The sequence below is a fragment of the Pygocentrus nattereri genome, chromosome 4 (genome assembly GCF_015220715.1).
Source record: "Pygocentrus nattereri isolate fPygNat1 chromosome 4, fPygNat1.pri, whole genome shotgun sequence".
Taxonomy (NCBI): domain Eukaryota; kingdom Metazoa; phylum Chordata; class Actinopteri; order Characiformes; family Serrasalmidae; genus Pygocentrus; species Pygocentrus nattereri.
In genome coordinates, this window is record NC_051214.1 from 47,347,976 (window position 1) to 47,362,138 (window position 14,163).

General features: G+C 44.1%; 1 protein-coding gene across 1 annotated transcript in view; it reads left to right on the forward strand.

Annotated features, from left to right (window-relative positions):
• The first annotated feature begins 2,114 nt into the window (after positions 1-2,114).
• Positions 2,115-14,163, forward strand: part of lpgat1 (lysophosphatidylglycerol acyltransferase 1) — an 89,008-nt gene continuing 76,959 nt past the window's right edge. Inside the window, exons 1-2 of the mRNA XM_017695656.2 lie at positions 2,115-2,593; positions 10,275-10,527. Of these exons, the coding sequence (XP_017551145.1) occupies positions 10,290-10,527 (238 nt within the window). The 5' untranslated portion in view covers positions 2,115-2,593; positions 10,275-10,289. The remainder of the gene's footprint in view (positions 2,594-10,274; positions 10,528-14,163) is intronic.

Sequence of the window (14,163 nt, forward strand, 5' to 3'; positions counted from 1 at the left end):
CCTCATGGAAGCTTAGTGGTCATGAACACGCTGCCCGATTTCTTAGACATTGTTTACAGTACTTTTTGGAAGATTTTGCCCTTGAACATATTTTTAAAATCCATTTTTTCCCTCAAAAGAGTACATGCTGGGCGTTAGTGAGGCCAACTAGTCTTGAGAGGACTTTTATATTACCGCTATTAAGAAAGAAGGAAAATGTTTTTTTTTTCCATAAGACGCTTTCAGGACTCTGCCCCTGGTTTTTCCCAGCTCTGGGTCCCAGAATATGGCAAGACGGGGCCGAAAATGAAAATGGTTTGATATAGAGCTGTGAACCCTCAAGTGACCCTTTGTGTCATGAAAGGGTTCTTCAGACTGATGGAGGGTGTAACAAGCTGTTACGTGTTCTGCACATGTTCTGACTTCCAGCCCCAGTGTTTGAACAGAGCTGTTCAAACCCATAAGCAGATCTGTCAGTTGAGGCTGCTCTATTGTGAAACTGCATTTCTCTGTAATCCAGATGTTGCACAATTTCCTTTGTAAAGCTGAAGTGCTGCAGATCGGGCTGGACTTGCTGTTTGTAGCTGTAAACATGACTTAGAATTTGTGGCTAAACAGATAAGAAGTGTTCAGTTGACATGCTGATCTGCACATGGAGTCGGAGTTTAGTTTGATTTAGTTTTTTACCTGTAATATAAAAATGTGACTGAATTTCAATTAAAAAAAGGAACGACTCTGTTCTGCAGTCATTGAGTGTTTATCTATAAGAGGACTTTCACGAGGGGGGAGGGGGGCGCTATCATCAGGCAGTGTATTCATAATTATTACATATAATAACTTTCTGTGGGGGGAGCTTTAAGAGGTGGACGTCTGGTTCTTATCACTACCACTGTCTAGAATGGAGCCTTTCACACCAAATCACTCCGAATGACACTATTTACATGTTAACCGTTTAATTATGCAGACATTTAATTCTTTACGTGCAATAATAATAATAATGCTGCAGAAGCTGGCTGAGGGCGGCAGACGCCAGTAGACTCAACAAACTGATCCGCAAGGCCGGTGATGTTGTGGGTGTGGAGCTGGACTCGCTGACGGCCGTGTCGGAGACACAGGAGCACATTCAGTGCAAGGCTCATTCTACCTGAGTGACCACAGAGCGCCACAGGAGGTCATTCTTACCTGTGGCCATCAAACTCTATAACTCCTCCCTCAGTATACCATACCAAACTGTTCATATGTGTAATAATAATAATAATAATAATAATAATAATAGTGTGCAAAAACTCAGAGGTACAATCATTTGAACTGCTTTATACTAGATGTTTACTATTTATTATCACAGCCACTTTACTGTGTTCATAAGAACTTAAATCTCGTGTATATATTGCAAATTTCTCTTTGTTTTAAATTACTGAAGTGTTTATTCTTCTACACAAGTGGTTGCAACTGTAACAACTGCAATTTCCCTCTGGGATCAATAAAGGGTTCTGATTCTGGATCTGATAGTCAGTGGCCTGTGTTACCGGCAGTGACACAGTTGTGCCACAAGAGGTCACTGTAAACTACAAGCCTTCAGTACTGGAGGTTTTACAGGCTAAACAACGTGACATTTACACTATAATCACAAATAATAAACGTTACAGCAGCCGTGCATGTCTTCCCGACTGAGATACTCTTTTTGGTGGTGTTTTTAACTCAATATTGGCTGGCCAGACGTTTTCAGCTTCAAATCGACAAACCAGAATTCCACCTCTATAGATTCCCTCATGGAAGCTTAGTGGTCATGAACACGCTGCCGGATGTCTTAGACATTGTTTACAGTACTTTTTGGAAGATTTTGCCCTTGAACATATTTTTAAAATCCATTTTTTTCCCCTCAAAAGAGTACATGCTGGGCGTTAGTGAGGCCAACTAGTCTTGAGAGGACTTTTATATTACCGCTATTAAGAAAGAAGGAAAAGGTTTTTTTTCATGAGACGCTTTCAGGACTCTGCCCCTGGTTTTTCCCAGCTCTGGGTCCCAGAATATGGCCCGGGTTTTTTTTTCGAACCGCTATGGGCCCTTTAATCCTGTCCGCCGCTCTGTCCGTGTTGGCCGCCTGGTGGCGCTGCTCGGCCTGTTTGACCGCGGAAGCTGCGCCGTGTCTTTCCGCTGATCTCCGGTTCTCCGTCTGCACTGGAAGCCCAGCAGCTCCTCCACACGGACCGGGGCCACAGCCTCTCTCCCCCTCGCATCGGGCTGGTTTTCGGGGGGAACTCTGCAAACATTTCTGGGTTTTTTTTTGCCTGGAGCGTCACGATTTGCCACCAGCGGCTTCTCCAGGAGCGTCGACACCGTCAACTTGGCGAGAAACGGGGCTTCAGGGCTGCATCGCGTGAATCAACGCCGCTGTTATTACTATAATAAACAGTGGGGCTGCTGCCTTTCACAGGAGGCTGCTGAAGCGGCAGCATGCTGTAGCTCCCTGCAGACGCGCGGACTGGCAGCCCGGCTCAAAAGGCAGCGCTTGACTCGGTGGGAATGCTGGTGGCGGTGCTTTAGACAGAGGGGTTCAGATTCACCCTGATCTCCATGTGACTTTGACATCGGCCTGGCTGCTCTTCGTTGCACGGTGAGAGCCGCTTTAGCGGCAGCGCTTCGGCTATCAGCATCAGCCTGACCGTATTTCGGAAACAGCAGCTGGAGTTTTTGCGTTTGTCTGTGGATGATAACAAACGTTAGTGACCACGAGTGCCGCTGTCCGTCACCTTGGACCGCAAGGAGCTGCGTTATCCCTAATTTTCAGGAGGCTGGAGTTGGCCTCCCGTTCCACCTTAATAGGTGCAGCAGTTACGTTCTGGACCCGGAGGCGCCAGAATGGAGCTGCTGCGCCGTTTAAGGTGGAACGGTGAATTCCGAAGAAAAGGCTCGGCTGAATGAGCGTTTGGGGGTGTCTTCGCCAGCCTCGTCACGTGTGAAGCTCTGGCGGCTCTGTGTGTCGCCTGTGGCGGCAGGTTAAGCCGATTTTTACCGTTTTTGAGCGTTATGCTGAGCTCCAGTGAGTTCACCGAGGCGACCTGACGCCGAGAACGTGCCGTTTAATGTTGGAGCAGGGTTGAAAAGCTCTCGTATGGACCGTCAGTTCCACTTAATCCACTTAATCCACATTTCTAACTTCACCTTTCGGCGTTAAAACGGTCTAAAACGGTTGTTTTCGTCTGTTTGGCTAACGGTCGCTAGGCGCTGGCTAACCTAGCGGTTAACTGTTTAACGTTAACTCAATTGCTTAGCTGCAGCGGCTCCAACTCGCAGCAAACGGCGTTTAACGGTTATCTGGAAGATAAAATGCACCTGTTTTGGAGTGACAGCGACTTTAATCGATGATATGAGCGTTTAATCAAAATATTAATCTGCTAACGTTAACGTTAGCCGAGCAGCTCAGTCATTAAAAAGGACGTTAGCGTTAGCTTGCTAGGCTAACCCAGCTCTCTAAATAAGCTCTCATTTGTAATAATAATATCAATTATTTGCCCATTTCTGCTAAGCGGTTTGCCAAGTAGGCGTTTTAGGCATGTTTGCCGTGTGACTCTGTTCTCTGTGTCTCATCTAAGCTGTCTAACTGGTGTTATTTACACTGTCGACCGTTCTGTTTGTATATATGAATTCATTTATAGGTACAGTAATCGCGGTTATAAGCTCCAGTTTCAGTATAATTATTAAGTGCTCCTTATTTTTTTATGAGGTGTTAGCTCCTTCCAGCTGTCATTCATTCATTCATTCATTTATTCCTTGTCACATTAAAGGGGAATTCCACAGATTCCACCCCCCCAGAATTCCTGCATGATTCACTGTTTGAGATGCACTCATTGCAGTACACACTCATTTCTTTACAGTGGTGGTGATGGGAACCAGGGGTCACAATGTCTACAGCACAAATAGTTAATCAAGAGACCCTTATTAGTCCCTCAACGGGGAAATTCCACCTCTTTAACCCGTCCGTGAAGTGAAACACCGTATACACTAGTGAGCACACACACACTAGGGTGCAGGGAGCACACTTGCCCGGAGCGGTGGGCAGCCCAATCCGCAGCACCCGGGGAGCAGTTGGGGGTTAGGCGTCTTGCTCAAGGACACCTCAGTTATGTGCTGTCGGCTCTGGGGATCAAACCGGCGACCTTCCGGTCACGAGGCTGGTTCCCTGACCTCCCATGACTGCCCCAATATGCCCCAAATACAGCATTGCATTTGCTATCCAGAACCACCACGTCATCTGAGTTTTTATACGAAATGTTGATGATTGTAAAGCAGTGAAACCTTAAAAAATGAGCTTTCCCTGGGGACTATTTTGCCTCACAGCTTCCTGCACGTATCCCTCCACTGTGTGGGATTTACAAAGTACATTTTAGGCCAAAATCTTCTCAAAGCTGTCGTGCAGCGATGTCTCGGACGTCAGTGGAGTTCCCCTTCTTTTTGTGCTATTGGCTTTTCTCTGCGTGTCTGTTTATCTGTCTGTGCGTGTAGCGATGACGATTAGAAACTTCTGAATCTTATAAAAGTGCTCGGTATTGTGAGCTGCAGGCGGCTCTCACTCACTTATCCTTGTTCATAGTGAATGACACGTTTTTACCCATTTTGCCTGAGCAACATCTGACACACAGATTAATAATGAGGCGTGCTGATATGTTAACATGAAGCTGATCCCTTAATCATTTTAATGCTGGTATCATAATCAGTTTAATAACTGAGAATGTGAGCGTGTTGCTAATGGAGTCTAATGGGCTGGATAGTGTCTTGACTGAGAGAGTGTGCTGATATGTTAATAATTAAGCAGGCACGCTAATGATATGTTAATAATTAAGCGGGTATGCTAATAATATGTTAATCGTTAAGCCACGTGATGACACATGGCTGGTGTGGTCCGTATTTCTCAGTTTTTAGAAGATGCAGAGCTGAAGAAAGACTGGGGAGGTGTTTTGGGTGAGCTGGGCAGTAAGACTTCAGTGATATTCAGATGTTATTCTGCATGGAAGAAATCTTAACGGGTTAAATTATTTCGCATTAATTTGAATGAAAATGAGGCAGGTCAGCCGCGTGAGCTGTGTTAGTGGTAGTTAGTTCTGTGCATGTAAAATTGCAAAAATATGCGAGGTAAAATTAGTAAATCTTTAAAATGGAGTGTTTTTAGGTGGAGTGGCTTGACTAGTAGAAGTAATAGGACAGCATTTCCAACTGGTGAATGCTGGAGGCGCATTAAGTGACCTTGAATGCTGATGGTTGTGCTTCGTATCTTGCTGGTGCATCTTTATACGAGCCTTGCTGAAGATAGACAGCTGATGTGGTTTTTCAGTGCTGGGGTCTTCTTTGAACTACACTCTTTAAAAAAAAAAAAAGATGGTTCTTCAAGGGTTCTTTAGTGAAGGAAATGGTTCCGTTTTGAACCATGAGTTTTTATAGAGCCACTTCTGGTTTAAATGGTTCTTTGCATGGTGGCATCTTTGGTGGCATTGGTTTGTCAAATAACCATGATGATACAGAATGTGTGGTATGTGGTTCTATATAGAACCTTTTTGAAATTGGTTCTGTATAGCACCAAAATTGGTTCTGTATTGTGACAGTTTCAGGCTTAAACCTTTTTGCTGCTATGTACAACCATATACAATGGTTCTTTCGTAAAGACAATGGTTCTGTATAGAACCATGAACACTCAAAGAACCCTTTGCATGATCATGATCTTTGCCTTGGAAAATGGTTCTCCAGATTGAAGGAGGATGTGCTATAGATGGTTATATACAGAATCGTTTTGAGAGCTCAACATAACACCAAAAGAGTTCTTCTGGTGTTGGTGTCAAGCTTGACAGAATAGAAGAACCCTTTTTGGTGCTAAATGGAACCCTTTTCAAAATGGTTCGGTTTAGAGCCATCTGCAGCACGTTCAACGCATACATCGATCTGAAGAACCATTTCATGACGCAGAGAACCCTTTGGTCATGCAAAAGATTGTTTGTGTTCATGGTTCTATATGGAACCCTTTTCTTTACTAAAGAACCATTGAAGGACCATCTTTTTTTAAGAGTGTACCACACATTTTGTAACCTGCTAAGTATGAGATGGTTCTATTTAGAACTCATGGTTCTAATAAGGACCATTCATTTTGCTGGAGAACCTTTGGAGAACCACGTTTTTAAAGAGAGTACACACAGTTTTAGTGCATCTGTAGTTCTTCTCTAATAACCATTATTTGCCACTAATGATTTGCAGAGGCAAATCAGTCGTCTTTGGAGGATTTTTGCTCTTTGCTTTTTGTAGATTAGATTAGATTAAGAGACCCTTATTTAGTCCCATCCATGAAGTTAAACACCACATACACTGTAGTGAGCAGTGGGCAGCCCAATCCGCAGCGCCCGGGGAGCAGTTGGGGGTTAGGTGTCTCGCTCAAGGACACCTCAGTCATGTGCTGTCGGCTCTGGGGATCGAGGTCACGAGGCTGGTTCCCTGACCTCCAGCCCACGACTGCCCCTTTACCATCAAACATCACAGTGATTGCAGAAGTAACAGCTGGGCAGTCGTGCAGGTCAGGGAACTGGCCCTGTGACCGGAAGGTTGCCGGTTCGATCCCCAGTGCCGACGGTCCATGACTGAGGTGTCCTTGAGCAAGACACCTAACCCCCAACTGCTCCCCAGGCGCCGTGGATTGGGCTGCTCACCGCTCCAGGAAAGTGTGCTCACTGCCCCCTAGTGTGTGTGTTCACTAGTGTGTATGTGGCGTTTCACTTCACCGATGGGTTAAATGTGGAGGTGGAAGGTCTCCGTTTGTGGGACTGAAAAAGTATCACTTCACTGAACTACTGAACTACTTTATCACTGTTAGTTTAAGCTGCATCATCCCTGCTAATGTTCTAGCATTAACTGCTTTCACTGTTTGGCAATTTTCAAATGGGAATTTTTACAATAGTCAATGCGGTCACGTTACCTAATAACTCTGGGCTTGAGAAATGCATTTAGATCAATCAGAAGTAACCAAGCTGTGGCAACACAACCACTGGCAGTCTGGCGGACCAGGGCACTGAGCCTGGAGCGGTGGGCAGCCCAATCCGCAGCGCCCGGGGAGCAGTTGGGGGTTAGGCGTCTTGCTCAAGGACACCTCAGTCATGTGCTGTCGGCCCTGGGGATCGAACCGGCGACCTTCCGGTCACGAGGCTGGTTCCCTAACCTCCAGCCCACGACTAGTAGCCACTAGTTATCAACGTTGTTGTTTAAAGGATCTTTCTGGCCTTGTGATTGTTGCCAAATCTGTTGTAAACATGCAACGTTTTGCAGAGGTGCTGCAACCGTTTTCCTGTCATTATTACAGTGGAATGATTTCAGTGTAGCTTCTTTCACTGGCTCACAGAGTAAACACGTCCGATTTGTGTTGACTTTTTTTTCCTTTGTTCGACGTCTGAGGGAAGAGAACTAATGTTCGCTTCGCTGTATTTATTAGTCCATAGCTCTCTGGCCTGGCTAGCAGTCAGGATTGGGTGACACCACAGGGATTCCCAGTGGCTCTGTGATGTGTTAGTGTAATGCTGGTGTTATAATGAGAGGAAACATCAAGCTGAAGAGGCTGAGGGACATAATCACGTGTCACGCTGATGCATTTTTAGCTGGTGATTGTTTATCTTGTAAGTAATAGCGATTAATGGCTTAATGATGATTAAATAGTGATTCAGTTGTTTGCTACACAGACTTGTGTCGTGAACGAAAGACAACGAAAATCACTTGTTCTGCAAGCACTCGTGCTGAAATTGGTGTCGGCCTCTTAGCTACCTGTAGACAGCTTTTGATTGACATCGCGCTTCTCGCCGCACCTCTCTAATACCGCTGATCAAGGCATTGATGACGGCGGCGCTCGTAGGGCCACCGTTTGTAGACCGTTAGATATTACAGCATCCTGATAGATGAAATGCAGCCGTGAGCTGTTTGGTTCTTGGCTTAAGAAACAACGGCAGCAAATACTACAGAACAGTGTAAGCTTTCATAGCTAAGCAGGAAAAACTGTTCAGCATCTCCGTGTAATGTTTCCAAAGTCTGCTCTCATCAGTCTCTCACAGATAGACAGTTAGGAGAAGGAAGAGTTCTGTAGGGCTGAATGGTTTTGGCAGAATGTCCAGCTGCGATGTTTCTGACCTGTGTTACGGTTTAAATTGTGATTGATTTCTGTAAGCTGGGGTACAGGCCTTTTTTTGTGGCTTAGAAGACCAGCGTATACCTTTTTTGGCTTGAGGCTCGAACCCGTAACACGGTCCGCCAGACTGCCAGTGGTTGTGTTGCCGCAGCTTGGTTACTTCTGATTGATCCAAATGCATTTCTCAAGCCCAGTGTTATTAGGTTACGTAGTTCAGTGAAGTGATAGTTTTTTAAATCCCACAAACGGAGACATTCCACCTCCGCATTTAACCCATCCGTGAAGTGAAACACCACAGTGAATACACACACCCTAGGGCACACTTGCCCGGAGTGTTAGGCAGCCCTATCCACGGCGCCTGGGGAGCAGTTGGTGGTTAGGTGTCTTGCTCAAGGACACCTCAGTCATGTGCTGTCAGCTCTGGGGATCGAACCGACAACCATCCGGTCACAGGGCCAGTTCCCTGACCTCCAGCCCACGACTGTCCAGCTGTTACTTCTGCAATCACTGTGATGTTTGATGGTAAAGGGGGCAGTTGTGGGCTGGAGGTCAGGGAACCAGCCTTGTGACCGGAAGGTTGCCGGTTTGATCCCCAGAGCCAACAGTCCATGACTGAGGTGTCCTTGAGCAAGACACCTAACCCCCAACTGCTCCCTGGGCACTGCGGAGTCACTTCACAGATGGGTCAAATGCAGCGGTGGAATTTCCCCGTTGTGGGACTAATAAGGGTCTCTTAATCTTAAAGACGGGATGTTGGCGCTTCCACGGACCAAATAACATTATCTAGTGATTTCTATGTTTTTGTTCCTGTGATGTGCCGACTGATGCGTTATTTACGCTGTAATTATAGATGTGGATCTGTCATCATGGATAACACGTAATTGGAACTGAATGGAAACTTATCTGTCTGGTTAATTTCGACACCTCTGATCAAACTGATTTGTCTTGAGATCTTGATTTGTGAGCCGTAGACGGCTGGACAAACATATTAGGCTGACAGAATTCAACAGCATGGCTGCAGGATGCTTCTTCCAGGTTTTCGAATACTGTCTTTTGGACAAACTGGGAAAACGGTCAGAGTTGAATGAGCTTTAAAGCAGTTTACAGTAAATTCAAACCGTAGACAGTCTTATTAGTGTTTTCGGGCTGTAGTGGCAAATGTACCCAAGTATATAGTGGATTTTATGTTGTCCAGCTTACAAAAGCAGGTAGAGCTGCTGTAAGCATTGTTAATCCCACTTAGGATGCTCTGTATTTGGTAACGCTTGCAGCTGAGGCTCTTGACAGTTTAGTGAATCCATTACACTTCCAGATGAAGATAAGGTTGCCAGTTCAAATGTAACCCAGTACGGTATGTTAGTGTGCTGGTTGTTGTAAAGCAGTGACTGTGGAAAATAATTGTAGTCAGTTCAAATAATTTTGATCATCTCAAATAACTGTGATCAGGCGATTGTGTAATGATTGCGACACAACAAATGACATTAAACTCCACACACTTTAAAAATTATGATTCTTCAAGGGTTCTTTAGTAAAGAAAACAGGACTATATAGGACCACTGGACTGGAGTGCTGGAGCCTATCCCAGCAGTCATCAGACGGAAGGCAGGATACACCCTGGACAGGTCGCCAGTCCATCGCAGGGCAGACAGACAGACACAGTCAGTCACTCACACCCAGGGGCAATTTAGCACGTCCAGTTGGCCTGACTGCATGTCTTTGGACTGTGGGGGGAAACCGGAGAACCCGGAGGAAACCCGCGCAGACACGGGGAGAACATGCAAACTCCACACAGAGAGGAACCCGGTCACCCGGCCGGGGAATCGAACCCAGGCCCTCCTCGCTGTGAGGCGACAGCGCTACCCACCACACCGCTGCTATATAGAACCATTTTCTCTATTTAAGAACCCCTGAAGAACCTTTTTTTAAGAGTGTAGTTAGGCTGAATGCTTCAGATTAGCAGATGTGCAGTCCAGCTATTCCAGTTTTGTGTTAATCTGTCTGTGAGAGTGTCCAGTATATTTCAGCCGAAATTAAATCGAACTGAAATACGATCCACCCAAACTCAGCAAACGGACACGTGAACACTGTTGAAAGTGCTTATGTTTGACAGGTCCTTTCCTTACGCTGCCTTTCTTTCTGTGTTCCCCAGACACGTTGCTGCAGAATGGCACCCTTCCTGGAAGAGGCCCACAGGCTGGGCTGGATTTTACTGAAGGCACTGCTGCGTTTTACCTTCATGTTCATCAATAATTGTGTTGCTATCCCGTCCTATTGCCTCTACCTGCTTGTGCTGCAGCCTTTGAGAATAATGGACAGTCAGACTTTCTGGTACATTGAGGGGGTAATGTTCAGGTGGTTGCTGGCGATGGTGGCATCGTGGGGCTGGTGTGCAGGATATACAGGTAAGAATAGCACCTTGTATTTTCCAGTTGAGCCTAACCTCTGGGCATTTGTATTGAAAGCTGAAAAAACCGCAACCCTAGCGCTGGGTGATATCGTCTACACCGGGATCGGCATCACATTTGTAACAAAAATTTGTCCTGGATCTTTATTTACATTTTTCTCTCGGGGACCAGCTGTTAACGCTTGTTTTATGTACCAAAAATGGTCACTGTATGTTTTGACATGACCTGAATTGATGTATGTAAATGAACTGTTCTCTGATTGGCTGTCCTGTGTTATGCCTCTTTAATTTACCATTTTGTGATGCCATTTAAAATGTAATCTCCATATATGGGGAGGGAACAAATTCCACATCAAGTTCAAAAATGCAAATTAAAATCAAGTTCTAACACAACCCCAATTCCAATGAAGTTGGGACGTTGTGTAAAACATAAATAAAAACAGAATACGATGATCTGCAAATCCTTTTCAACCTATATTCAACTGAATACACTACAAAGACGAGATATTTAATGTTCAAACGGATAAACTTCATTGTTTTTTGCAAATATTCACTCATTTTGAGTTTGATGCCTGCAACACGTTCCAAAGAAGTTGGGACAGGGCCAACGAAAGACTGGGAAAGTTGAGGAATGCTCAAAACATTAAAAACCGACATCATTCTGTAACGGATATTCCCACATTTACATTTACAGCATTTAGCAGACGCTCTTATCCAGAGCGACTTACAAGAAGAGCTTTGTCAATCTAGAGAAAGTATCTTTCCCACATGGGCTCAGGAACACTTCAGAAAACCACTGTCAGTGAACTCAGTTCGTCGCTCCATCTACAAGTGCAAGTTAAAACTCTGCCATGCAAAGCGAAGCCAGATATCAACACCACCCAGAAACGCCGCCGGCTTCTCTGGGCCGAGCTCATCTGAGATGGACTGACGCAGAGTGGAAAAGTGTCCTGTGGTCTGACGCGTCCACACTTCACACTGTTTTTGGAAATCATGGATGTCGTGTCCTCCGGGCCAAAGAGGAAAAGGACTGTCCGGATTGTTTTCAGTGCAAAGTTCAAAAGCCAGCATCTCTGATGGTGTGGGGGGGTGTTAGTGCCCATGGCAGGGGTAACTTGCCCATCTGTGAAGGCCCCATTAATGCTGAAAGGTACATGCAGGTTTTGGAGCAACATCTGCTGCCATCCAAGCAGCGTCTTTTTCAGGGACGTCCTGCTTATTTCAGCAAGACGACGCCAAGCCACATTCTGCACGTGTTACAACAGCGTGGCTTCGTAGTAAAAGAGTGCGGGTACTAGACTGACCTGCCTGCAGTCCAGACCGTCTCCCATTGAAAACGTGTGGCGCATTATGAAGCACAAAATACGACAACGGAGACCCCGGACTGCTGAACAACTGAAGCTGGACATCAAGCAGGAATGGGAAAGAATTCCACCTACAAAGCTTCAACAATCAGTGTCCTCAGTTCCCAAACGCTTATTGAGTGTTAAAGGAAAGGTGATGTAACACAGTGGGAAACACGCCCCTGTCCCAACTTCTTTGGAACATGTTGCAGACATCAAATTCAAAACGAGTGAATATTTGCGAAAAACAATAAAGTTTATCCGTTTGAACATTAAATATCTCGTCTTTGTAGTGGATTCAATTGAATATCGGTTGAAAAGGATTTGCAAATCATCGTATTCTGTTTTTATTTATGTTTTACACAACGTCCCAACTTCACTGGAATTGGGGTTGTAGAACCGTACATAGAACCATTTTCTTTACTGAAGAACCCTTATGGAAACACTTATTTAAGAGTGAAACCCCCCCCCCCATGTCAGCGAATGCATTTACTGCTTGATTTTACATTTATTTGGACCAACTCAGTGCAATTTAGGTAATAATTGTGACAGTCCTACCATTTGAGACCCAAACTTGATATCGTGCTATTCATCCTAGAGCGATGCGGACAGACTGACTGTAAATATAAATTTTACTGCATTCACGCTCTACGTTGTTGTAGTTGTATTAGGGTTGATCAGTCGTGCTTGTAACAGTGACTCAGCGTACATGAAGGGACACGGTTGCTCTGGCGCTACTTCGGGTCACGCGTTATCGCTGTGACTTTGGCTTCTGAATCCAGGCTGAAAAAAGCCTGTTTACGCTTCTCACCAACAGCGATCCTTTCATCCTTGACGAAAATAAATAAATATTTGCACATGGCGTTTGAACTGAAACATGTTTCTTCTGTTAAAGCTGTCGTGGTTCCAGGTTTGACATGACCTCCAGCGAGCTGAGAGCAAAGTGCAGATCAGTGCACGGTCCAGTGGTGAATCATGAGCGGCGTCCTGAACTGTAAAATATTTGCCTTTATCATCTGCTGTCGTCTGAGTAGATGGAAATATGCAAATATTTTTTCCATCAACTCACAAACACCGTATGTTCATAACAGGCTGATTTTACAGCTTAGGTTCCATGAGTTGACCGTATGATCCAGGCAGTGAAAGCCAGCTCTGCAATCTCTTAATTCAGCGTTTTTCAACCTAATACATGTCTGTGCTGTACAGTAAATGACCATAAACAGCAATTCTCATGCATTTTCTGCTGTTTAGTAAGAGAACTAAGAAAATGTTTCCTCAAGGTTTTATTCATTATTTGAACTCTAAATTAAGTAATATTAAACTGAGCTTGTACAGAAAAAAGACTGAAAATATTAGATTGTAAAAACGTATTGAATTGTAAAAAAGCCATAATAATCATAGTAGTAAATTTAATAGTAAAAATAATTATAAAAAGTAACACACCATTAAAATTGCAACAATACAGCAACCTAAAAAAGCAGATTATATAAGGATAAAGTCAATTAAAAACTGTAAAGATTGTGAGGTAACAAATTAAACTCATTTTATTCAACAACAACAAAAAAAATTTAAATAATTAATTATTCATTTATAGAATTTAGGTTAAATAAAACAAGCTATTTTAGTGTGGTTAATGAAATAAACTACCTTAATAATGAAGTTGTTGTTGTTGTTATTAATAAATAATTATAATATTGCTATTACTAATATAAACTAACTTGGCAGTAGCTCAGAATAGGATTTGATGATAAAATAAAGTGCAACAATAACTAAAGCATATCAGAATTATATTAAAAGTTAACAGAAATCGCAGACGGATCAGAAAGCACCCCTAAAATATAATGTTGCCGGCTGAGAGGAGGCGGTTAAAGACCAAATGAAAAATGTTCATGTGACTGTAATGAATTCCAGTTCACTGGTGTGCAATTATAAATGGCTGTGTTCCAAATAGCACACTGGAAACTCTATACTGCAGCAGTATATACCGTATACTGCATGCTGCTCCTCATCAGTTGTAAATTGTAGTGCATTCAGAGACAACAGCTGTGACCAGACTGTCAGCATCAGGGTTTGAGCCGGTCAGACCAGCTCAAGACCCACCCCACTTTCCTCAGCCCTCCAATCACTGCTTAGCAGCCATGGTCACTTTTTAGGTCTCTATCTAATGTGTAGATATATTGTGGTCGAGAGATGCTTGCCGAGTTTTGAAAGATGCTCTGAAAGAGTGGTTGTTGTTTTGGTTTTGGAGAAAAAGTAAACCTAAAAATGTCAATTTTTGGATAGAGAGATTA